This window comes from Aspergillus eucalypticola, assembly GCF_003184535.1.
Source record: "Aspergillus eucalypticola CBS 122712 chromosome Unknown BO83scaffold_8, whole genome shotgun sequence".
In the NCBI taxonomy this organism is placed as follows: Eukaryota; Fungi; Ascomycota; class Eurotiomycetes; order Eurotiales; family Aspergillaceae; genus Aspergillus; species Aspergillus eucalypticola.
Window position 1 is genome coordinate 894090 of NW_020290282.1, and position 25238 is coordinate 919327.

Sequence of the window (25238 nt, forward strand, 5' to 3'; positions counted from 1 at the left end):
GCGCCAGTTAATGTCCGTTTACCCCTCCTTCTCACGCAGTCACCCTACATATCACGTCTTACCCGCTAACCACTGACAAGACCCGGGGTCGTGCTTTATCGGGTAATCCAGGACTTTAGGGCCCAAACTAGACAGGACGATCTGGCGATCCCATCCTTCACGGGATAGCTTTTTGGTTGTTCGCGTAGGCAATTCCCTGGGCAGAGCTGTGAAAACTCACCATGGTCAACACCATCACCAACTCATTGGCAGCTACCAAGCCGTGGGCAGTCATATGTGCCGTCCATATTGCATAAACCTGGTTGGTTATCTCTCTATCAGCTGGATTGCGTAGAATTCAAAACGGGCAGACGAAGAAGCCCATATGTCGTCTAGCTCGTGACTTGCAAGTCAAGATAAGCATATCCTGCCCAGCTCTCTAGTCATTTGGGGGCCCCGTTGGACTTGTCAGTTGACACTTGCGCGGGAGGTTGTACAGCCGATAAATGATGCTCGTAATGCTTATACGTGCCAAGTCCGAAACAGCACCCTGTAAGGAGACCATTATCATGCCATTGGTTCCCTGCTTAATGGAGATTAAAAGAATCAAAATTGCAATTCACGGGACCCGAAGAAAAAAAGCAAGCTGACACCGACAATCTGGGGGATAGCCCGTCTCCATCGGAACATTGTCGAAGACTGACGACGACGACATCTTGTGGTACAGTAAGGCAGTAGGTGTGAGATTAGATAAGCTTCAATACCCAGCTGTTGCCCAGCTATATATAGGAAATACTGTATCATACCAAACAGCGGTATTTCACCGAAACATCTCCACACTAGCAAAATCATCACTTTTCTCGCTTGATCTGCCCCGTAGGAGCGATTGATACTTTAATTGTCGCTGCTCAGGCAATTTGCCTAGAATCACAGGCTAATTGGAATGTTCGTCATACGCCGGATATCGGACTGGCTGCAGCTCGATAGGCAAGTATCCTGACTTGATTGCCGTTTTCACGGACAGAGATCGACTAGCCTTGGAATCGGATGGATGATCGACCGTTTCTACCCTGAAGTGGACAGACGCGTTGACTAAATTGAAGGGTTTGCCGGTCGAGCCCCGCAAGCCTTGTCAGATGATTACCAGGGATATCCCGTCCATTTGTCGTGTCGTTGTGGCTGTAACACAGGGTATTGGACCCTTGATGCTAGTAGTATTACAGTGCGAGACCAGATGTACTTACCCTGCTGTCTTTCGTAGGTAAACGATTTTGCCTGTGGTGAGCCTCATAACCCAAGACCGGCGTCAAAGCTTGGAAAACCAAGCAATTAACTGGGACACTGGAACTGATACCGATCCGGCAAAGCTTCCGATCAGAGGCACTAGGCGGGAGGGTCTAGAAGAGACTCTGTGGCGCAAATGAAGCGGGTCAAGCCGTGACGAACCAACAAGTTGCAATTGGATTCCACGGCAACCATGATCCTGTGTTACTGCACAAACTATGTGTGAAACATCTCTATATGACTGGCCAGCGTAGCTATCAACCCATCTGTATACCTGTAGCCTGAGAAGTTGAAGCAGCCACGCATTATGCCTGAGTATCAGTTCCATAGTAACGAGAGCTAGGCCAAGCATCACATGGCGGTTGTGGACCTGAGCTTCGGCCTCAAGAGGTAAGTAGTTATCAGCTGCCGACAACCGAGCCGAGTCAACCGGGCTCTTCAATTGACTTACCGATTTACACAACATCGACGCTACACCTCCACGGAGAATTTCAGGATGAAGTGTTTGCAGACGGATGCAGAAGCTTTCGTGCAGTCAATGTAGGTTGCGCTGGTGTTTTCCTGATGGTTGATGGAGGTAGATGTAGGAAGGCCAACGCACGAGTCAAGAGACTTATGGGCAGAGATCTTCTCCAGGAAAGAGAACAGCAGCATGTTTAGATTTAGCATTAGTATTATTTCTTCAAGGGTTGCAACTCATGTCTTAGACCAAGCCGGATGGCCATGGTGTCGCCGAGCTCCATCGCTTTATGGGAGACATGTGAAACTTAGACATCTCAAAATTGTTCTTCTGTCTCGCCCACTTGTTCTGAGAAATAAGGTACCATCAATAAGTGGTGTAAGATGGTAAAATAATGGCATTGCCTTGAACCAGCCCAGAAACCGATGAGGCTGGAGGACGCAATTGGTGGGAAGCTTGTAGCAGTCTATGGTCAGCGAACTTATGAAGACAGTAAGAAATTTGAGCTCTGAATGACCTGAAAATACTTGCATTATGTTTCGTCCTTGATTGTTGTAGTCTTCTCCTCGAACAGCCAATGGCCATCGTTGATCTGACTCCACTCCAAAGTATGTCTGAAAGACCAAATGCCATTATGGGGTGAGATGGGAGGTGATGAAGAGGTCTCAAAAAGAAGATTAAGTTCAAGATGCCATGATGAGCCTTCTCATGAACGTTTATGTCGCCCAGGAAGACTTGAAGTGATGGAATACAGCTAGTATCAATACGCATACTGTATGCCGTGTAGATAGATATATTACCAGTAAGCTTCCATACGTTACCGCACCCCTGTGCTTACAGTACGCGCTTGGTAGCAGAATCTATGCCAGTGCCCTACGCTCGATCCTCCTCATTTACTATGTACATTGTCGATCTTAGATCTGTCGGTCTGCAAAGTTGCCCGAAAGCGGGAAGTCAGCCTGCTACATCACTGCTTCGCAGATCCGGTATCCTCGACCGCATCTTCCCGGTCCCAGCTCTCTGTTTCCAATGTGCGGACCCTCGTTTCTATATCAAGGATGCGCTCCTGCCAGTATCTCTTAGCTTTCTCTTGAAGATCCCAGGTGGATTTGAACTGTTCCATGATAAACGGTGGAAGCTCCGCCTTTTTGATTGCCTTGTAGTCATAAATGACCAGGTCCTCGGAAACGCGGGCAGCGGGCCGTTGGCGAGCCTCGGAGACTATCATCGCATGGAGATAGAACCCATGACGAGGTGCATCAGGGGATGTCGGATCGTGAACCAGCTTATGATATACCGTAACTTTATCAGGGTAGGTCATGGGCTGCAAAGAGAGACGAAGTATTAGCGATCAGTTCTATATCTCAGCTGAGAAGACCGTACAAATTTGTAGTCAATCTTGATGCTTCGAAGAATGAGTCCGATGCCCTTTGAGCTGACAAGATTCATCCACTCTGTCTTATGGGCCGGGTCTATATGCATGGCAAAGTTGCGGGTATAGTACACGCGCGCCGTCTCTGCATATCGGGGGTATGTAACGTTGTTCACATGTCCTAATCAGTCGCTCATGATGTTAGACCCCTTGCTGTAATCCACTGAACCAATGTTGCTTTAGAAAGAAATATACACACCCTAGACTCACGAATTAGTCGACATCACTTGTTGCTTGAAAGAAGTTCCTGGCTTACCATGCTGTCCTGTCCAATGCAAGCGCCTACATTAGCATCTATGCATCATGCCATATGTAAGCTGCCATGCACCAGGTGACTATATATCATACCATCTCTCCCCACGCAACGCTCTGTTGAAATAGCCCCCTTCGTGTCTCATCTGTCAAATAGCCTTCGCTGCCAGCGATCAATTCTCGCCAATCCCTTGCAATCTGCTGTAGGATCTCCCCGGCTGCTTGAATCTGCGGGGGCTTTAAGCCGAACATCATGCATCTGCCAATTCTTCGCTTGGTCATGGTCAGCCATCGTGGATCAATGGTGTGAGGCTTCTTTGGCGTTGTTCCGGGGGCGGAAACGGAGGCATTTCGGAATGCGGTCGAGACAGAGAAGAGTCGGGTGGTAAGTGATGAAGATTGAGCGGCGAATCCAGCCAGGGGTCGCCTTCCGAATCTTTGAAGCGACATTATTATAATTTGGGAATAAGTGAAGCTAGTTATGGTCAATTGTCAGAATGTCGCTGTTTCCAGCCGAGGAGCTTCTCTCACTTCGGCTAGTTGTCCGGGCGGTTGGAGCTTCGGCTAGCCCCGCGCATTGTTTCCCTCTCTCCGCAAGCTGACATGGCCGGTGCTTGCTTGTTAGTACCCCCATACTTGCTTTCTACAATAAGCCCTATGGTGAGATCCGATACTTGATTTGTGATGGTCTGTATACAATGCTTAGTATTTACAATATTCAGGCGTTACTGATTACCATCATGCTACTAGTAGTTGTTTCAGCTTCGGGCATGGATTGATTGAGGCTTATAACTAGAATATATACATTTGAAGAATCTCCAAGATGATCGCTCAGCAACCTATGTGTTCAAAATTGTATAGATATGCTTCAGTATTTCATGCATCCTCCTATTAACCAGCATAACTAACCAGTGCAGTCGATGAAGATGTATTGTACCAGACACTGCGCAAATTTAACGTCATAATTCAAAACATTTCTCGGGGAACCGAAGACACTCGGATATATCTCCACCCATTACAATCATCAAATACTAATAAGCACCAAGGTTTCGAAAGATACATTGTCACTTCAACGTTCATTTAAAGAAAGCCATTTGTCTAATCCTATCATCATAAATTACCGGCCTATACAATAGCCAGTATAATTAGTGCTTACTGGATGGTTACCCCTCCGAGGCAACAAGTAAGGATTCCGCCCATGCGACGTCACCGGTAGTTAGTTGTGTTCCGGCTAACTTCTTCCTAGAGCTGAGAGACAAACAACGTCTTCCTCCTCCACATTCCCATCTCCTTCGGCGAGTCCTGGCCCCCTATTCCATCGACTGGCAACACCATCCAATATGACGAATCCAGAACTTCGCGCGCAGGTCATACATATATACAAGGGTATGTGCATCACCCCGACTTGACCCATCTTCCAGTCATTTCTTCTCAGTATCGAATGTCTCGCAGCCAGCAAGCTGACTCCACGCCATCGATAGAGCTGCTCTTCCTTGGTCGCAATTATCCCCTAGGCTACGAATATTATCGGAACAGGTTACATAAAGCGTTTTCCAGCCAAGCGCATCTGGATAATGAGGAACAGATCCGAAAAGGTATTGCTAGGGCGGAATTTGTCAAGAAGGGTACGTTTAACAAATCTTTCTATTGTTTGCCAGGATATTGAAACTGAGCTGATCATTGGTTCTATTCTACAGAAATCGAAGCCTTGTGAGTTCCAATACCTTGTGCCCCTCCCTTACCGGAATCACGTCGGCGCCAGACTGCCTGCAATTCCTTATCTACAAACGGTGAAGCATGTGAAAGTCCAAGGCCCAGGCCCGCAAGGCTTGATACTAGTTCATCTATAATTAATTCTGCCTATCAACCATGTCCATCCGAATCCTCATCGTCTCATAATTATCGAGATAAATCAGGCTCGACAATGTCAGCACCAATGCTGACCAAAAGCGCCCAGGTACTATCTGAAGCGATATCGCACCTTGAAACAGCGCTATGAAAATTAAATGATCCCGGCCGTTCAAAATACCATGGAGCCTTGTTAACACGTTCTCAAGAATATTACACCAAGGAATATATATATGCGAAAACTGTAAGGAGAAAAAGTGGGGTATCACCAATATGAGAGAGACCAATGGTCACGACGCTTTCCGTGTCTTTCTTTTTTTTTTTTTCTTTCCCGCGTTCGCCAGAATATCGGCAATTGAGCTTGTATCCTCTTTACTGAAAGACGGTTCATTTCTTTCGTCCCCACCAAGCGCTTACTTCCAAGCACTCCCCATTCGCGAGGCTTCCCTTCTGGAACAGATCGGCAATCATGGCAGCCCACCACCTGTCCCATTCATCTCTGGTCTTACCGCTAGCTTCCATGAGGATATGCTCCATGCCCTCAATCATCTGGACTACGGTCAAAAGGGCCGTGCGCCGGATGGACAATTGATCTGCGGTCAACTGTCTGCGTGACGCGCCGACCGGATCCTTCCCATGACCTTCACGTTCCCACCGTAGTTCGCCTAGCGGGATAGCGATGCGGCGACTATCAACGTTCTCTAGTACATCGACTTCTGAGTTGAAAGACAAACCAATTGTCGCACACGGCAAGGCTGTCAATTTGCGTCGGTCAAAGGCCTTTTCGACCCAAGAGTTATAGTCCTGGAGGAACTTGTTCTGAACTCGTGTGAACGGAGTTGCGGAAGAAAAGGTGTAAGTCGCAGTCGCATCGGCCGTCTCTTGTTCCCTTGACGCCAATTTGCGAGCGGGTGCGGGATTGGGAAGCAAGGATCGAAAGACCCAGTCAGAGTCCCAGATTTCCAGAATTCCGCCGGATTTGAGCACCCTCAGTGGCTCGCTTAACCCAGATGCTTGCAGCGCCGGACTAGCTGGACACATTCCTGCGTCCTTAATGAAGACAAAGTCGAAATAGTCGTCGGGGAAAGGCAGGCGGGGCTTCCGAAGGTCGTGCCTTCGAAATTGCCAGTGGACACCTTTCTTGCGCAGATCGGGGGCGACGGAGACGATGTCGATACCGTGGAAAGATACGTTGCGGTGGCCGCGTCGAGTGAAATATTCATGGCTCATACTGGACCAGAGGCCTGAACCACATGCGATTTCCAAAACCCGCTTTGGGGATCGGTCGGCGAGGTGGGGGTTGCAAAATGGACCCCCGAACACGCGCATGAGCATGAGCGAGCGCAGGGTCTGACGATGGATCTCCTGAAGATCGCAGGGGAGAGGGTAGTTATTTTCGGGGTCTCTAAGATATGTGCGATCGCCCTGGCGGATCAGGGGAAAGTTGGAGTAGTCATTGACGGAGGTTAAAGAAGAGGTGGATGTCGCAGCGAGGGTTGGGCCGGTCGAACTGGTAGTCGAATGGAGATCGGAGCCTGAAGTTGCGGCAGGCGCAAAAGTCGCAGGCCCGTTTGACATCATATCCATTTTGGCAGCGAAGATTGGGTTGTCATCGATCTGGTACAGCTAGCAACAACGATTTGCATGCTTGCATACGACAATGGCGACGCAGATCGATCACGGACGGGGCAGAGACGCGATTAATATGGACATGGTAATGTAATGGGGAAGGGAAAGAGCGTGGGAGGCGAAGTGAAACAAACGCTAGTCGGAGGGGGCGGGGAGAGGAGGGAAGCGAAAGTGAGGCAGTCGGGATACAGTTCCAGGCGGCCTCGACTCATGGGAAGCGAGAACGGGGAGAAGAAGAGGAGGAGGAGGAGGAGGAATGAGGAATAATAATGAGGAGAGAGGGAGAGGACGATGGAGGGGGGCAAAAACCACATCGTGACCGAAAACGAAATCGCACCGGCTCGATTAAATGAACCCCCCTTAGGGCCACTCCACTATGACTGCGACTGCCTTTACTACTTTCTGCCACTAATCTTCTGGCGGGATTCCGGACGGCGACCTCCCCGAACTGAGCGATTTCACATCCTCGTTTTGGGTGGATTCGCTCCATAGATACTATACATAACTTAATCTGTCACTTTTATTTACTTTTCTAGTATGATTTTTCACTACTCAAAGTCGGCGCCCGGTACAAAAGGTATCTGCCGAAAGGCCCCGGACGATGGAGCTGAACGAATGCGCCCGCTTGGTGGTGGCGGAAAAGCTCCCACCACCACTACAAGTATGCTCCTCCTCAAACCAAACACAAATACTAACCAACCCGCCCGCATAAGCCCTACTGATCTGATACCAATGACTGTTGTTTTCTCCTGCAGCTGCATCCAAGATCAACAGCCCGAGCTACGGGTTATTGGTTCGATTATTTGCGTTCACTGTTCCGCCCGGTGCCATCTGATCTCTCTTATGCAGAATCAGAATCCGTACATGCGCAGAGGCTACCGGGTGAAGGTGAGCTGAATCCGTATTCCAGATCCGTTTCGAGTGGTCTCGGCTATCTGTGAACCGCCCAAAACTGGGCCCCTTGTCTGGAACTGAATAAGTTCAATGGTCCAAACAAGAATCAAGGTTACAGCGGAGGAAATGCCATCCGTGGTTCTTGTTGTGAAACCAAATCTGGCCGACTGAGCTGCTAACAAAAAAGAAGGACTGATAACGATAGCCGGAGTAATGATGAAACTGGGCACGTCCACTGCGAAGTACCCTGCTTCATCCCTTACCCAAGTTCACGGGTCACCCACTCAAGTTCTGACGCCCGAATCCACAGGCCAGCCCACATAGAGCCCTGCCCGGACATGCCGACATCCCACGGAACTGGAAGAACCGCGGCAGATGCTGCTGACTTGCTGAGCTTCCTAGATGGGTCACCTCAAGTCTCCTGATGACACAAGGCAGAAAAATTGCCTTTCTGACGGAATCCGTCCGTTAGACTAAGGGGCGGAGAAGGAAGCAGTTGTTGATCAAGAAAAGTCAAATCAGATATTAACATATCGAATTATTAATCAAAAAGAAATAGTTATAACTACCTTTTTCTTATTTTTGTTTTTTTTGCCCCCTTTAGGGAGACGGAAAGATTCTAGGACCCGTCTAGCCTAGTCTCAGGCTTCCTCTTAGGCTATTAGCGACTGACTCTTTGACATCATGATTGTTTTGGCGTTAGCGACTTGATAATTTTAACAATATTAACGAACAAATATGGGTAGCCGTGTGGGACTGAAGAATCCTAGCAGTGATTTGTAGTAACGATGGCGCTGCCGACGCGACCACTCAACTCGTTGATTTTCCATCCTGACCAACCCTAACTACTCTAATTCGATGGATCTCGGAAGAAGAATAACAAACGGGTAAAGTGCATCGTAACAAATTTGTTAACGAAGGCCAGATCCTGTTCCATCCTACCAGGATCAATTCCCCCGACCAAGCAAGTATCTGTTGGCTGGAATAATCCTTTCTTTTTCCACCTGACAGACATTTGAAGGGGAGAATATACATACATGAACCACCAACCCGAAGCCCAAGGACAGATAATTATTTAGTAACCACTACTAGTACTTACTGTTTAGTTACAATGGAGAAAACAAATAATAATCCAATTGTTGTTGGTTGGATTTTGGCCCACGGCGGCCGCAACGCTCCGCCGGCCACCCAGGATGATTATGCATGCCGGGGCCACTTTTCAACCTGAAAAGACACGTGCTTGCACGGGTCACTTGTTGCCCTGTCAGGGATTTGCTCTTTTCACCACTATCCATTATTCTCACTAAGTAATTGACTACTTAGGCATTCTTTCCGAGCTCAGGTCTGTCTGGGCTTTTTCGGTAGTCCTTCTGGTGGTTTTCTTCTTTCTAGGCGCCAATCTCTTCTCCTCCACCCCCCCTCCCTGTCCCCCCTTTTCTCTTTCCCCTTTTGTCGATGGACTGTTACAGGTTTCTTTTCAAGTCGTCGTGGTGATGCTGTCAGCTTATGGATTGTCATATTTTGCAACTACTAAGGTGTCAGAATCTGTAACATCGGTTCTTATTCCGCCAGTCGGAGGTTTCTGATAATGAGCTGGTTTTGGAATGCTGGTGGGGGTGGAAACTACCGTAGTAAACTCCCTACAGCTGTCAGCATTGAATGATGTGATTAGATCTCTTGAAGTCTGTTCCCTGCTGCCTTGAGTTGTACACATGCTTCAGTATTCGTACAGACTGCTGTACTACTGCCGGAAAGCCTAATGTGTAACATTTACATCCTCGTGCATGCTGTTTCACACACTGCACTTATAGTTCGGACATAGTTACCCAGCGACTTGGTTATATTACAATCACCCTACTTACCCTAACTACATAGTGATCCCTTCGTAAGCAAATCAGTTCTACTGATTAATTAAAAATGTCATCCAGGCGCCTGTGGACTGCTACTTTTATGAAACTTTCACATGAATTCCATGACGAAGGGTGACGATATGAGGTTAGCTAGAATAGCAGTGCAACTACACTAATAGTAGATAAACTTGAACACGATTTCACTAGTGAGTATACTAGGCTAAACGAGACTACTACATATGTATCTCAGGTCAGTGCCATACCCTCCATGGATACTAGTCACCATGATCTCCCGAGCTTACGTTGATCGCAAGCCAAGCTGCTTTGCTTTGAGCAAACTTAATAGAAGAATCATGGAGTACTGAGTGAAAATGTAAAGTTTAGTCCTTGGCATACGGAGGCCAAGCAATGATGAATGGATTGATTAATCCTCAAAATCTTACTAACTACTTAGTTAACAAATGTAACTGATGCTTGAGCGCTTAATACTTATGGTGAGTGAGGAGTACTATCATCAATTATTATCCTCAAGGGCATTACATGTCGGAGATTCGGAACCAACTGAAACATTGCAAGGGATGAGTATTTCATCATCTGTCGCAAATAGATGCCATAGGCATTCATTGGCCTCGGAGAACGAGTCCGGCGTGCAGGTATGTGGCAGGTGTATGTGTGGCTGGCATGTTTCTATGCATTCCTGCTGCACCTGGGGTTCCACAGCAAGGAGAAGGTTTTGTTTGCTAACGGTTACTGCTTGTCATTATTCTTGACAGACAGGGCTTGCTGCATAACAGTCGAAGCTGGTCGCAGTTTGAATGCGGTATATTATTTTTTGAGTTCACTTGGAAATCCTGCTTTGTCCCCAGAAAGGGGGTTTGCTGTGGCCTTGATGACTGGTACTACATATGGGGTACAAAATGTACAAGTGGCAATTTGTGTATGAATTTTACTTCCAGTGACACATATCTACCCGTTTTTCGACGATGAGCGTTTATTCGCAGAAATTAGGCAACATTTGGATTTTTTAGGTAGTCTAAATGAATAATGCTCAGAGCACGTCCTGGGGTTGCTGAGACACTGCTTGGCTGGGGGCTTATACGAGGATCATTACCTACCAAGACACCTTAAGTATCCCACGACCTCGTATTTTTCACGTGAGACACATGGATTTGGCATCATTTTGGGTTGCAAGGGGATGGATGCTCGTCTACCAGGGGGTTCGGGTTTACAAAGAACTGAGAAGAACGCTTCAGACCGTTCTGGAAACATGGGCCCCTTTTGCGCTCACCCAACAATTAGCTGAAATGTGTCCAGAGTTAGTTGGGACCTTGCTCGATTAGTTAGATAGTGCCAAGTGGTCAGTGACCGAAAGCAATAAAGGGGTGCTATATAGCATAATAGTAACATATAGCCCTCCTAAATATTTCTTGCATTGCCTATCGGAAGCAACCGAGCGAGTGAGCCACTGTGGTGTCAGTGCAAGGAATGTGTGGTCTTGATATGGGCTCCGTCATAGGGTCACGGGAGCGTGTTGGCACAGGCGATATGGCCAGTTTAATATAGATAAGATAGTGAGGCAAGTTCCTTCATGGCCTGTGGAAGTCATTGTAGGGTGATATAGTAGTGACAATTGTGATTTTGAAGAAAAATGTAGACGCTGTCTTAGTCGGATATGCTTCATGCAAAAAGTAAGATGTAGCATATCTTCGATACTTCTGAATGCGTGTGGGCTGTTGACTGCTGAGGGACCTCCTTACTTGTGCAGTGACCCCCGCGGATCGCCTAGTCCCCTCAATAATTGGGAATATGGGGCCGTGAAGGACCGATGCTGAGATCTTGTCCGGTTGCCGTTCTCCTGGGGGAGGTTAATAGGGTAGCGATGCTCACTTGGTGAGTCAAGGATTGATAACCTGTAGAAACGTCGGATATTGACTTCCAAGGCATCCTCTGCTCGTTAGGGAGATATCCTTGTTCAGGGAAGAAGACCTAAGTCTGGAGGTGTGCTTGTCAAGGCTGGTCTTGGTCTTGGCTTTGCCATTGGCGGCGAATCAGGCCCGCCGGATGTGACATCACGTGACACCGGCGACCTCCCGCCTTCGATGCAAACCACTTCGCAGCGTCAAGGCGACTGTGTCTCATCCCAACAAGCTGCCGGCGCCTTTGCTACGTCTTCAGACCTATTTTCAAGTGCGCATTGTTCACTCTCCTCCAGCGAGCTTGTCTCTGAGAGTCCAACCTGACCTTTTTCCCAGGATTCTCAACAGACTTTCGTCGTCCGTCCTCTTGTGTCTCGGTCGCCCGACGCCCGCCGTATCGTTCAACCCTCGATCGCTTTCCCGATCTCGACCTCCCCAGGACTGCATCTCGAAACCGTGTGCAACCAGCATTGGCGAAATTGCTGCGGTTGTGACTCCAGCCTATCCTTAGATTGGGGTGGTTCCGCTTCAGGACCCCATGTTGAAGAGAAGGAGAGAACGCATCCGATCCCCGACTCCTCTCTCTCCTGCCACCGCCGCCTCCCCGAACCCAACCCTGCCAGCCTCAACCTACCCTAGGAACATTCAACCGATCGACCTACGGTCTCGTCTGCCACGTTAAATGGCAGATGGTACCTACAGGTTCCAGCAGCCTGGGGCCGGGCAGTTCTTCTTCCAAACACAACCGCAACAGCACTCTCACCAACGTCATCTCGTACGCAACGGGACAAACTCCCCCACTGGAAGACTAAAATTTAGTCACGACACTCCTTCTCCCTCACGTTCACCTCCGATCAACCAAGCTGCTGCCTTGAATCCTTTTACGATGTATACACAAACCCACCAAGGGCAGCATGTCATGATGAATGGCGGCCAGGCCCACCAGCGATTTGGCATGCAGATCCCCAAGTTCCAATCGCAGAGCCATCACCCCCACCCCGCACAGCAGGCCCATCACCATGCCCATCACAACCAAGCTTCTCATAGCATCAATCACCAGCACAACTTCTCCAGTGGGGCATTGGCTGCCGCCACTCCGCACTTCACTCCCGGCCCCCTCCAGAATGGCGCTCATGTTAACGTGGACGAAGATATTGACGAGACCATGAACGAACATTGGCAGCAGCAACTTCAGTTGGCTGCGGAGTCACGGCAGGCAAGCTCCCCGCATTATTACGCCCGCACCGTCGCACAGCAAACCAAGGGTATCCAGATTGCGCCCAGTCAGCCTGAGCAACAAGAGAATGGGAGCGGCGATCGCAATGGCATGGTGAAGTCCAAGCCTGCTCCTCGGCAAGGCTGGCATGCTCTTGATTTCGGCGGACAGGGTCTCCGCGCGCTTGCGACATCTTTGTTCCACTATACTTTCCTCGAGAAATTGTACCTCAATCACAACAAGTTGAAGACGCTCCCTCCGGCGATTGGCCAATTGCGGAAGCTCACCCACTTGGATCTGTCGAGCAATGATATTTCGGAGCTCCCCGAAGAGATCGGTATGCTCACAAGCTTGAAGCAGCTCCTCCTGTTCGATAACAATATTCGCACGCTTCCGTTCGAGATGGGTTATCTTTATAGATTAGAGATGTTGGGAATTGAAGGGAACCCTTTGAATGATATCTTGAAGTCTCAGATCATCAAGGAAGGAACTAAGGCCCTAGTCCGGTATCTGAGGGAAGAAATGCCAGGTATGTGCTCACGACTCAAAAGCTCTCACCATGCACCTCATACTAACTTCGTTTTCAAAAAGTGCATCTTCCGCCCCCGGATAGAGATTGGATTATCCTGGATGAGACCGCTAGCTCCTCCAACAGTTCTATCGAGAAAATTACCGTCCTTTCCCACAACGCCCTCTGCGACTCTTCCGCAACCCCGAGTCACTTCGGTTATACCCCGTCCCGTGTTCTTTCTTGGGAATTCAGACGCGAGCTTATCCTGAGCGAGCTGAGGTCACACGACTCGGACATTATCTGTCTGCAGGAAATCGATCAAGGCAGTTACAATGGATTTTTCCGGGAGCAGCTGGCTTATAACGATTACAAGGGTGTATACTGGCCTAGAGGTAGAGCTATGGGTATGCAAGAGGAGGAAGCGAAGTCGGTCGATGGCTGTGCCACCTTCTTCAAGGGAAGCAAGTTCATCCTTCTCGATAAGCAGATGATCAACTTCGGTCAAACAGCAGTGCGGCGACCGGATGCCAAGGGTCAAGATGACATCTACAACAGACTCTGGCAGAAGGATCACATTGCGGTTGTCATCTTCCTAGAGAACCGACTGACAGGCTCCCGCTTCATCGTTGTGAACGCGCATCTCTACTGGGATCCTGCTTTCAAGGACGTGAAGTTGATTCAGACCGCCATCTTGATGGAGGAGATCACTAAGCTCTCCGAGAAGTACGCGAAATTCCCACCGTGTACCGACAAGACTGCGTTCCGCTTCTCGGAAGCAGAAGGTGAATCGGATACTCCTCCACCTGAACCTGCGCCGTCTGTGGAGTATGCCAGTGGTGATCAGATCCCGCTCTTCATGTGCGGTGATTTCAACTCGGCGCCTGGGTCGGCAGCGTACAACTTGGTCGCACATGGCCGGCTCACGGAGTCCCATCCGGACCTGGAGAAGAGGCTCTACGGCAACCTTAGTCGGGTCGGTATGACGCACCCGTTCAAGCTTAAGTCGGCGTACAACTCGATTGGCGAGCTGAGCTTCACGAACTATACTCCGGACTTCAAGGATATTCTTGACTATATTTGGTATACTTCCAACACACTTCATGTCTCGGCGTTACTTGGGGAGGTGGACAAGGACTATCTGCAGAAGGTGCCCGGTTTCCCCAATTTTCATTTTCCAAGTGATCATGTCGCATTATTTGCGGAGTTTACAGTTAAAGGGAAAAAGGGAAAGGTTGTGGAAGCGGATTTTGGACCGCAACGGAATTGAAGGGACGGTGCATGTTGAATCTTACGAGACTGGTGTTTGTGTAGCCGGTTCATCTTGTTATCTCGGAATCTTTGGGGGCCTTTCGCGTGTCTGTGGTGTTAACTCTTTTTACTTCTTTTCTTTCTTCTCACGCTATCATGCTCTTGTTGCATTTTGTTTCTTTTTTTCTTTTCTTCCTTCCATTCTTGTGAGTTTACTTCCTGCTTACTGCTGTCGCCCAGCGGACTCTCGTTCAAATGGAACTCTGCGTATCCATGCATCATCTTTGGAAAGTAGTCAGTCACATCGGCGCAGCAGCTTTGCTTTATCTCACGCAACACACACTCACACTCTCTCACGCTCTCTTTCTACTACTACGTCGTTCCTCCTCCCAGCTTTGGTATGTGTTAGGATCTGATTATGCCTTTTCTTCTTCTTAACGACGATACTTTTATCTCTTCACTTTCCAACATGCTTTTCTCCATTTGTTGTAGATTGAATCTCACGAACGGATTCTCTCTCCTCTTTCTTAACCTTTCTTCATCTCATCTCAATATTTTGCACTTAGGCGGGCGAATCGGTTCTCATCTGTACCTCTGTGTGTGTGTATGTGCTCGTTGTATCCTTAGGCGACTACTACTTCTACTACTGGTTGGTCGGCGGTCTTCTTTCACGTATGTGCCTGTTGGTTTGGGCTTCTTTGGTTTGGAAATCGCTTGACGTTTTATAGCTGAGCTTGTTGGTCGTTGATCTTTCTCTTTTACCTTCTTTGATGTAGAAAGGGAGAGTGGGTGGTTGATTTGACATTTGTTGTTGTTTAGTATGGGGAATCGGGAATTGGGGTAGTGCGTTTGCTATTAGTATATTTGAATAAGCCTGTTCTTATTTGTTTCGTTATTGTCCTCTTATTAAGTTCTTTTACTTCTGGGGGTTTTCTCTTTCTATTCATTATAGTCGTAGATTGTATTCCAGTGAGTGCATGTGTGTATGCTCTTTTTTGTTATGGAGTGTGGTGTATGATTTCATCGTATTTGTAACTGAATCTTGAGTAATAGTACATGAGGTAGGTCTTTCCTCTATGAGATGCATGTTATGGTACAAATGGGTATCCAAGAATACTGCAGGTAGGTAGGCATATAAAACGGGGAATCGTATGAAGCTCAGCTCGGCTTAGCTTAGCTCCTCCGCGCATCCTCCTCTATCTTTCTCCAAATTCCAACAAAACCACCACCCACAATCCGCGCGCCAACCTTTGGCCGGCATACTAGCACACTGTCTTCCTCCTTGGGCGTCTTCTCTTCAGCAACATCTGCAGACTCAGTCTCAACGGCACCCGTCTCGACGGACTCCTCTGAACCGGAACCCTCCTCGGTGGAGGAAGCCACCGACACATTATCCCGGGACTTCTTCAACGCGTGCCGGATATCCCATAGCCGACCACTGCTGATCCCGTTTCCGAGCTCGACAACCTTGTCCTGGACGAAAGGTAGTCTCTGTCGACGAATGAGCTCCACACAGTCGCCGATCTGCGTCACGCTCGGCATGAAAACAGCTAGAATGCCGTCCCGCTTCAGGATCGAGGCGACGTGGGGAATCCGTAGATGCGCGGACGGCATATCCAGGATTGCGTAGGAGAGGAACGGCTCAACTTCATTTTTCTTGAGCGAGGAAAGGAGGCCTGTCGGTGCGCGTTGTCTCTTCTGCTCTGCGATCCAGTCCTCTACGTGCCCGGCGTAGAAATCCACATTGCCTGCGTAGATGCCGCGACGGAAACCCCGGACGATACCTTCAGCGTGGACGGAGGATTTGGGCGTCACGTCGACGCTGTGGATGATTGCTTTGCGATGGGAGCGCCAGGCGTCCCAGTTCTCCTGGTCGGGATCCACGGTCGTTTCCGAAGCGCCATCTGCGGGCGGCTGTAACTTGCGGGTCGAGACCTCGCCGGGTTTGGTAGGTAGGTATGTGACTTGCGAGCTGGGGGGGAGGGGTGGAGGAGTAGAGTTGGCGCCTTGGATGGCGCGCGCTAGGTGTAAGGTCAAGGAGCCGTGGCCGGTGCCGGATTCGAGAATTTCAAGGGGCGGTGTGTCTGTTCCTTCGGCTGGGGGTGCGATGTGGATGTCGAGGAGGGAAACGATGAGGTTGGCGTCTGCTGAGTAGATCTAATGGCATGCGTTAATGAGGAATTGGGGATGGCCGTGGTGCGCGTTGACGACGGTGTAGTTAGGTTCGTACCGGCGTGACTAGACGGGGGGTCATGGCAACATATTCTTCGAGCGTAGGGAGGGAGAGTCGGTATTCAGGGCCTGTATTCAATGGAGATTATTAGAATGCGCCCGGCTAAGTTGATATTGGAATGAGGAAGATAAATGACCTTTCCGCGCCTGCACCAGATCCCGTACCCTCCGGCCGATGATGTTGTCGTGCTCTAATTGTCCGCGACGAGTGTCGGATTTATGACCCTTCCGCAAGGGTTTGCTAAGTAGCGGCGACTTGCCATGGACCACAACTCTATCTCCCTCTAAGTGGTGGATTTAATCTGTTAGTGTGGGATGGCGCGCAAACTGTGAACGAGCGAACGGCGTTCAGTCGAATAAAGGTGTGACATACCCCGAAAGACGGAGAAATTGGTGTCGATTGAACGGGCATAGCGAGGGACAGGAGTGGACGATGTTAAGCCTAGGGCTCGACGCAATGATTGCAGTAGACGAGCCATGGCGTGGGATGATTCGGAGGGAGTAATGCCCTCAATCAATCAAGTGTCCGAGAAAGTATCGGCGCCGAAAAGATCGAGCATCAAAAATTCGGGACTTTGATTTGGGAGACTCGCCGGGAAGATAACTCGGTTCGGCTAGACCCAGAATGGTCAGAAAATAAGACTGGCTCCACCGAAAAGAGGACAATTCCAGCTTTTAGTGTCGCGCTGGAAATTATGGGGAACTCCGCATGGGTCCATCGTTGGTGGTGATTGTCCCTCGTTTGCACTCGATCGAGTCTAGTCTCTCTTCTTTCTCACCGCGGGGTTCTTCTTCTCTTCTCTCTTTGCTTCTCTCTACTCGGAATCGCTCCATTTCTCTCATAAGTTCACATCTTTCTCCTTCTGTTTTTTTACCGGATATCCGACCGGTTTATTTCCATCCCTTGTCGTCCTTGATTTAGGTTTGTTTCCCCTGTTCCATTTCTCAGGGACAGAGTTATTGCCGTCGTATATTTTTGAGCATCCCCCAAACATGCGCAACAGAACGCGCCCTCTAGTTAATCAGTTCCTACATGTCAACCGACAGTGAGACTAACACCGATACTGCAGAACTATCGCCGTGAAATCAAAGCGACCGAGCCTTCATCATGACTGTTACCACGCTACCGTACATGAAAACGAACCCCAAGCTCATATTCTTCACCGATTTTGATGGAACGATCACCCTCGAAGACAGTAGGTACAGACGAAGTTCGCACAGCAAGTTCACGAGCTAAGTACTCTATGCAGGCAATGATGCTATGGTATCTACACTTTACAATCTACAAGCACACCACTAAACCTGCATGTCACTGACACTTGGTCACAAGATCGATAACCTTGGCTACGGGCGCGCAAAGCGCCGTCAAGGCAATGAGGCCGTCCTTGAGGGCACCATGAGCTTCCGGTATGTGAGTACAGACAGCTTATGTAGACGCCCTGCTAACCTCTATTGCGAAGTGACGCTTTTCGCGACATGCTGGACAGCATCAAAACCCCCTACAACGAGTGCATCGAGTACCTCAAAAAGAACATGAAGCTGGATCCTTACTTCGTGGAATTCTACAAATGGTCCAAGGAGAACAACGTACCGATCGTGGTGTTGTCTTCCGGCATGATTCCAGTCATCAGCGCCCTCTTCGAGACGCTTTTGGGCGGCGAACCGGACGATCACCTCTACATCGTTGCCAACCAGGTCGAGAGCCGTGATGGCAAGAACATCAACTCTGAGGGGGGCTGGCAGATCAAGTACCATGACGATAGGTAAGGAAATCTTCTTGGAACCGGTCGCTGGGCCAGAACTGACGTCATACTGCTAGCCACTTCGGCCACGACAAGTCCCTGGAAATCAAGCCTTATGCCGCACTGCCGGACGGTGTGCGCCCGACCTTGTTGTACGCCGGAGATGGCGTGTCCGATTTGTCAGCCGCTGCAGAGACTGATCTTCTGTTTGCCAAGAAGGGCAAGGGTGCGTTTACCAAGATCTGACATTGAGGTTTGCGTTATGTAGTTACTGACTCTTTTTTCAGATTTGGTGACATTCTGCGAGCGCGAGAAGATTCCGTTCACGCTATTTGAGAGCTGGGAGTCGATTCTCGCTACCACCAAGGACATCCTGGGTGGAAAGGTTTCAGTTAAGGAGGTTGCTCAAGATGGACTGACTGCGGTCCACGAGGGAGCCAACAAGAACTGATGCGGTGCAGCTAGGATAAGATATCATCTCTTCATGCTGTTAGATATAGATCGCTTGAGTATATACGCACCAGGGACATAGTACTAGTTTAGATATCATGATGATTAGATGGATTCGTTAATAGAAGTGATGATTTGCATATCAGTACCCGTTATTTGTATTTTGCACGGAGTTGTGTAGGGTTCTAGGAGGCTATATCTGAATTGGTTAATCACTGCTAATCCCACCCTGATCAGCAACTAATATATGAAGAGATTGCCTCTGAGTTGAATATACTACTTTGTATTGTTGACTACTGAACATTTTAGGTAGCGAGGAAACAAGCGGTATAGCAGTTCTATCTTGGACTGAAGAAGAGCGTTGAGACATTATTTCTACTGTATTTAGAGGTATCTACACTATGATAATTTATAGTCCTAGTTCCTGCTTGTAGTTGATGATGTAAGACCGATAGTAAACTGACTTATATTAAACTTTGGAGTCAAAGGATTCAAACTCCTCTATTTACTTTGGTTCTTTCTATCCGTTTCCTATAGTATCCCTACATCTACATTCTCGAGACTCAATTGTATACTATCCTGCGCACGTGTATCACGCGGACTTCATTTTAGTGTAAGTTATGTTGCAATCTGAGCTGAATATAGTTTGAGTGAGTCGGGCATAAAGTCATGATATCTGTTCACTTCAGAGGAGAAGAGCACAATAAGTGCAAATGCTGAGACAGCGCAGCCGCTAAGAAAATGTGCTACCGAGGAGAACAAGAAAAAGCACAATGCACAAAGGAGTACATAAGCAGGGGTATCCTCGCAGGGGTAAATTGGCCCCTTTTGGCAAATGCAACAGCAGCAAAGCAGTAGAAAGTAAATGACAATTCATACAAATGCAAGCCCCACCTTTTTCCTTCTCCTTTTCTTTGCGTTTCCCCTCCCACCAACTACTACGGTCCTGAATCCTGGCGTTTTTTCTCTTTCTTGGCCCAACGTACTGATCACATTTCAATGTCAGTACCGATACAGAAGTTTATCTAGTCAGAATGATCAAGGAAGGGGAGAAACTCACAGCCACAAGCGTTACACAGAGTCTTTGGTCCTTCCGGGCCTTTCCTCCACTCGGGTGAGTCCGACGTCCCGCAATCCGTGCACATATACTCGCCTTTCATTCTTTTCTTCCTGTCAACGGCCTCTGCAGGATTCTTGGATTGTGTTTGCTGTGGCTGTTGCTGTTGCAATTGTTGCTGCTGTTGTTGGTCGCTTGGAGGAGCCGCAGCAGCAGCAGAACCGGCAGCAACGGTATTCGGCTGCTCCGCATCACAACGAATCAGACGGCCATGACGGACTCCCGTACTCAATCCCTGTGATCTTTCTCCTTCTCCGTAGTACAAGCCCGTCATAACCTCAATCCCGTCGATATGGGACATGTCTTCAGTCTGTGGCAACCGATCCCCAATCTGCTCCAGAAATGATCGCGAATCGGCGTCGTCCGTATTAGTGAATGTGTCGGATGATTCATTCTCCTCTCCAGATACTGATGTATCTCGTTGCGCGAACGAGGTTTGTGTCGTTGATACATACGTCTGGCGCGTTGTTGTCGTGGTAGTGGTGCTGGTTGTCGTTGTTGTTGACGTCTGCCCTGGTCTCAAATTCAACTCCTCTTCTTCCTCTTCCTTCAATTGGGCTATGCGCTGGTTCAGCCGGATGTTCTCGATCTTATGTTCCAGAAACGAATCGAGTAACTGTGAACCCCGCGTGGGATATGGTCGACAGACAAGGAATATCCCTTTACAGACTGTCTTCTGTTGCTGCAGCTGCTGGGATGATTCTGCGATCGCAGAAGAAGTAGACCCGGTCGTCACTAGGTGTGGATGTCCATGAGCCTCTAATAAACAAGAGCTACTGTCAGGCCTACAGAGCCGGAAATGACAACGAATTTCGCGTCCAGTTTTGATGCACTCGTCCAATTCGTGGCCTAGGATAGGCTTGTCGTCTTCATGGACGAAACGGGAGAAATCGCTTTGTTCTAGCATGTGCGATTCAATACCCGTCACCTCGGAGCATGATGGTGACGCATATAGAACCTGTCCATCGTGACTGAGGAGAAGGAGCAAGTCTTTCAGTTCGTCTAGTACCCGTGCAGACCAGCCGTCATTGTTGGTGCCGGCAGGGCCTATGTCTGGAGTGGGGTGGTGGGGATTGCTGGTTCCCGCTGGCGCTGTAGTAGTTGTAGGTATGGAAGCAAGAGCAGGAACTGTGCTTGTGATAATGGCAGGGGTCGTTGAAGTGGTAGCAGCAGCAGCAGCGGAAGAAGAGATGGTAGCGGAAGCGGAGAGTTGAAGCAGATTAGCGGCGCCGCGGCTCATCGAGCGAGGAATACTCCGCGCGTCCATGCTATACGGGGGCCCCGGTGGTTTTGAGTTCGACCCTGGGGCTCGTAGACCGTATGACTGGGACGGAGTCTGGTTCTGCGCCACTCTTCGTCCTTGATCGAATTCGAGTTCCATCTCTGGGCTGCGCGGGGATCAAATCGATCGATCGCCGGGGTGGTGGGGACTCTTCTTCCCGGGGGGTGAAAAACTCGGTAGGTTTCCCTATGAAGAATATGATACAGAAAGGGATTGAAAGGAGATAGAGAGAGAAAGAGGAGAGGGTAAGTGAGCAGTGTTTCTTGAACTTTTTTTGGACATGACCGCGGTGGTGAATCCAGTAGAGCTGTCAATTCTTGTACTTTTGGTCGGCCACATCGTCATTGGTATCGCACCGACACGCGGGATCCACTGCGGCTGCCAATCAAATCTGCCGATGGGGCTTCCCGGGGATTTCCGCACTATCCGGGCTGCTGATTGGTGGGTTGCTGCGGCGTCGGGAAACTTTCAGGTACCGTTGTACAATACAGGTCGGTATGTCTGTATGATTGCTGCAGGGGGCATCCCGGTCGATGCTTCATTGCTTCAAAGTTGGGTATTCTTGCTGCTTCGCTTGCGCTCCGCTTGCGATACCCCCCATGGGTTATCCTGGATTCTATCCCTCTTGAATGGCCCTCTACTCCTACTCCTTTCCTGTCACGATCACCTCATCCCTGAAGCATACATCATCCTGCGTGGTGTGGTGTGGGATTATCTTGTCAAGCACGGGTTGACTATCTGGCTTCCGTTAGATCCCCTAGGGACGTGCATCGCGTAGCGCCGCCGTCTACTAAGTTTGTCTCGGGGGCTGATATCAGGCATCAATAATAGATGAAATTATCGACTATCTATCGACTACCTCGACTATCATCCCTTGAGGAGCCTGCAATCCGCATTTGCCTTCTTTCAATTCTCCGTGGGATACTCACACCGAACGCCCTCTACGATATCTGTCATCCCACCATTGAAGAACATGCAAAGCTGGGAAGCTGCAGCTGCTAACGGTCACCCGTCTGTGCAATTGCAGACGTCAGACCACACCGCACCCACGCGAACGGGTACGTTGGACTCTGTTAGGTGCTGGTGGAGATGGCCTAGAGTACTAAGCGAGGCCAGGCGCAGGTCAGACCCGGAATGTCCTACCGGCGGGATAATCCCCCTGTCTTGGGGATGCTCATGCTATGTTCTTCCTTCCAGCCTTACAAAGGATGAATGCACTTCCCACTTACGCTACTACAGATGACGAGCTACTACGCAGAGCAATGAGATGGTCAGATATGGATGATACCATAGCTCTTTCTATCGCCCATATAAACTTATGTGCCACAGTATCTGAAGATTGATTAACATAACCAATCTGCTTCAATTGACAATTTGGCAAAAAAATTTTTTTTTTCAATGTGAAAGCCCTACCAGGGAACCTGAGAACCACAATTACTGCCGTCGTTATTCCAGGATCCTTCCACATCCTCTGAGACCGAGCCATGACTAGCCAAGCCCCACCGTCTACCTTGTTCGACACGTCAGAAGCAACTACGACATGCACATGGAGGAACGGAAGCTTGGCGGCCGCTCCTTTCCAGAGGCAACATCAGCTTTGCTGATGCACCACTCAGCTGGAAGATCTTACTTACTGTTGAATCACAACTAGTATTTGCACCTGCACCTCAGTCCATGGTAGTGACAACCACAGAAATGATAATTCTTATCATGGCAATTGCACACTTTCAAAACGCTGCATCTGCCTTCGCAGAAACGGTAATTGTTGAACTCGGTTAGCATTGATCCCATCAGCCAAATAGGATGGTGCTTACAGAGCTCAACTCTTCCTCGACATCTGTGGTAGCCATGGACATGCCATTACCGTCGACATCGTCGAAGGCCTCGTTAGGGTTATTGACGGCTGCAGTGCCAATATTCCCAGCAACTACATCATCGACGTTGGCAACTTCGGTAGGGTTGGCAGAAGAAGTGGCCAGGCTAGCCTTGAGGAAGAGACAGGACAAGCACAAAAGAACGATGATGTTCTTGAAGTAAAACATCCTGAATGGAGGTAAACTGGTACAGTATCTGAAGCGAGTGGACTAGGAGTGGTTCGATAAAAGGATAAGTTCGGGAGAAGAGGGTTTTGAACCAGAGAAGGCTGGAAGGTAGGGTGAGCCTTTTGTATGTGACACCTGGTGTTCGCAACATCAATCCTACGTGCAATTGAGTAACCGCTCTAGCCCAAAGAATCTACAGTCGAAATTATCATAGCTGCCATGCCCGCTATTCACATCTGAGGCACAGCATCTTGAACCTAAGGGTACTTGCAACACGGGATACAGCGAAGAGGTAGGGGTAGCAACACATAATTCACTGACCTTTGCATTGCCCGCATCGATGTTGTCAAATAACATGAAAACCCCCAGATAGGATTGCCAGTGATTCATCTGTTGCAGCCAGTCTGATATCGAATAGCTTAACGCAGGTATATTGCGTAGGGATATCCTCTATTTACTTGTGTACAGAGAATCCAGCAGGGACTTCATCCTATAGCCCATGTAGTCAACTCAATCGTGGCTCTTCTACCCAACCAAGAACGGAGCGTCCGTCCCCATAAGTTCCACGAAGAAGTACAGAGTCCCTCCAAGGAAGGGAAAGCATGCCCCGAACAGAAAGTATCAGCAAGCCACAGACCATCCAATCATTCCTCTACCAAAGTATCTCCACAACATCAAGCGCCACCTACTCCATCCCATCCTAGTGGTGTTCTCTAGAAAGCATATACATCCCAAATCAATACCCACCACCCCCCAACTGACCGCCCATACACGTGACCTCGCGCCGTCTCCCCGCGTCGACTGACGCGCCGATCCCAAGCGCAGCTGCTCGCTATCTATCCGGCACGCTTTCTTTATCCCGAGTGGAGAAAGAATATCACGGGGAAGGTGTGATTTGCAGGCCTGCTACCTACCCTTACGCATCCGTGGAAACGGACCGGGCCTTTTCTTCTTTCTTCCATTACCCTTCCATTGTGAAGTGACGTCGTCCCAAAATGTGAGATTTTGTTCTGCATCCGGCCACAAACATTCTTTACTAATCAGTCCGCTCGCAGGTGTAAGTTCCGCGGAGGTCGTGTGAAAGATCGAGGGTACTAACTATCGAGGGTTTGTTTGTCGCAGCCAAGATAGATAAGTTGTCAATATTGGGGTGAGTGCTCCTTTCTTATAATATATTTGGTTAAAGAGATGTATGGGAGTGTTTTGCTGACAGTTGCTTGTGATGGGCGCTAGTGTTCGGTCGTTCGATAATACGCGCAGCGAGACGATCCAGTTTCACACGCCGCTTACCTTGATTGTTGGGTATAATGGATCTGGAAAGACGGTATGATGGATGGTATATGACGGTATCATGGAGGTTGTCAGGCTAATGGAGTTGGGGGCAGACAATCATCGAGTGTCTTAAATATGCGACCACCGGCGATTTACCACCCAACAGCAAGGGTGGTGCGTTCATCCATGATCCGAAGGTACGCGAATCTATAAGATATGGTATTGAGTAGGATGGACAGACGTGCTGAGTTATTATGGCAGCTATGTGGCGAGAAGGAAGTCCTGGCCCAGGTGAAACTGTCCTTCAAAGGCACGTCAGGCGCGAAGATGGTCGCTACGAGGAGTCTACAACTCACGGTGAAGAAAACGACACGGCAACAAAAGACACTAGAGGGTCAGTTGTTGATGGTCAAGGATGGTGAGCGGACGTCTATTTCCTCCCGCGTGGCGGAGCTGGATCAAATTATGCCTCAGTATCTCGGTGTATCAAAGGCGATCCTGGACTCCGTTATATTCTGTCATCAGGACGAGAGCTTGTGGCCAATGAGTGAACCCTCGGTGCTGAAGAAGAAGTTCGATGAG

The 25238-nt window shown here is 49.0% G+C and overlaps 10 protein-coding genes across 10 annotated transcripts; 5 read left to right on the forward strand and 5 right to left on the reverse strand.

Moving 5' to 3' along the window:
* Positions 1-2502: 2502 nt before the first annotated feature.
* BO83DRAFT_377285 (thioesterase family protein) lies at positions 2503-3905 on the reverse strand. The gene is made up of 4 exons (XM_025530951.1): positions 3504-3905; positions 3412-3420; positions 3107-3277; positions 2503-3047 (listed from the first exon to the last, which is right to left on the reverse strand). Exons 1-4 carry the CDS (start codon positions 3855-3857, stop codon positions 2691-2693), a joined length of 891 nt encoding a protein of 296 aa, XP_025389802.1. The 5' UTR covers positions 3858-3905; the 3' UTR covers positions 2503-2690.
* A 1355-nt stretch (positions 3906-5260) lies between these two features.
* On the reverse strand, positions 5261-7170 carry BO83DRAFT_377287 (class I SAM-dependent methyltransferase). The gene has a single exon (XM_025530952.1). It carries the CDS (start codon positions 6840-6842, stop codon positions 5643-5645), a length of 1200 nt encoding a protein of 399 aa, XP_025389803.1. The 5' UTR covers positions 6843-7170; the 3' UTR covers positions 5261-5642.
* Positions 7171-10139: 2969 nt separating this feature from the next.
* Positions 10140-10474, forward strand: BO83DRAFT_240077 (uncharacterized protein). Its single transcript, XM_025526956.1, has one exon. It carries the CDS (start codon positions 10207-10209, stop codon positions 10396-10398), a length of 192 nt encoding a protein of 63 aa, XP_025389804.1. The 5' UTR covers positions 10140-10206; the 3' UTR covers positions 10399-10474.
* Positions 10475-12121: 1647 nt separating this feature from the next.
* BO83DRAFT_240088 (CCR4-Not complex 3'-5'-exoribonuclease subunit Ccr4) lies at positions 12122-14738 on the forward strand. Its single transcript, XM_025526958.1, has 2 exons — positions 12122-13289; positions 13352-14738. The coding sequence occupies exons 1-2, from the start codon at positions 12227-12229 to the stop codon at positions 14536-14538; spliced, it is 2250 nt and encodes a 749-aa protein (XP_025389805.1). The 5' UTR covers positions 12122-12226; the 3' UTR covers positions 14539-14738.
* BO83DRAFT_240084 (uncharacterized protein) lies at positions 14739-15286 on the forward strand. Its single transcript, XM_025526957.1, has one exon. The coding sequence runs from the start codon at positions 14938-14940 to the stop codon at positions 15235-15237; it is 300 nt and encodes a 99-aa protein (XP_025389806.1). The 5' UTR covers positions 14739-14937; the 3' UTR covers positions 15238-15286.
* Positions 15287-15534: 248 nt separating this feature from the next.
* BO83DRAFT_335233 (tRNA (adenine-N(1)-)-methyltransferase) lies at positions 15535-17366 on the reverse strand. Its single transcript, XM_025528401.1, has 4 exons — positions 17125-17366; positions 16889-17035; positions 16750-16820; positions 15535-16676 (listed from the first exon to the last, which is right to left on the reverse strand). The coding sequence occupies exons 1-4, from the start codon at positions 17228-17230 to the stop codon at positions 15693-15695; spliced, it is 1308 nt and encodes a 435-aa protein (XP_025389807.1). The 5' UTR covers positions 17231-17366; the 3' UTR covers positions 15535-15692.
* A 203-nt stretch (positions 17367-17569) lies between these two features.
* Positions 17570-19071, forward strand: BO83DRAFT_377293 (putative Phosphoserine phosphatase). Its single transcript, XM_025530953.1, has 7 exons — positions 17570-17673; positions 17822-17947; positions 18002-18015; positions 18082-18158; positions 18212-18514; positions 18571-18719; positions 18781-19071. The coding sequence occupies exons 2-7, from the start codon at positions 17860-17862 to the stop codon at positions 18942-18944; spliced, it is 795 nt and encodes a 264-aa protein (XP_025389808.1). The 5' UTR covers positions 17570-17673; positions 17822-17859; the 3' UTR covers positions 18945-19071.
* A 416-nt stretch (positions 19072-19487) lies between these two features.
* On the reverse strand, positions 19488-21632 carry BO83DRAFT_377295 (GATA transcription factor LreB). Its single transcript, XM_025530954.1, has 2 exons — positions 20004-21632; positions 19488-19928 (listed from the first exon to the last, which is right to left on the reverse strand). The coding sequence occupies exons 1-2, from the start codon at positions 21439-21441 to the stop codon at positions 19882-19884; spliced, it is 1485 nt and encodes a 494-aa protein (XP_025389809.1). The 5' UTR covers positions 21442-21632; the 3' UTR covers positions 19488-19881.
* Positions 21633-21789: 157 nt separating this feature from the next.
* On the forward strand, positions 21790-22343 carry BO83DRAFT_240154 (uncharacterized protein). Its single transcript, XM_025526959.1, has 2 exons — positions 21790-22089; positions 22174-22343. Exons 1-2 carry the CDS (start codon positions 21848-21850, stop codon positions 22175-22177), a joined length of 246 nt encoding a protein of 81 aa, XP_025389810.1. The 5' UTR covers positions 21790-21847; the 3' UTR covers positions 22178-22343.
* A 726-nt stretch (positions 22344-23069) lies between these two features.
* BO83DRAFT_425731 (uncharacterized protein) lies at positions 23070-23384 on the reverse strand (the record flags this gene model as incomplete). Its single annotated transcript, XM_025535226.1, has 2 exons — positions 23070-23087; positions 23157-23384. 2 exons carry the CDS (start codon positions 23382-23384, stop codon positions 23070-23072), a joined length of 246 nt encoding a protein of 81 aa, XP_025389811.1.
* Between the last annotated feature and the right edge of the window lie 1854 nt (positions 23385-25238).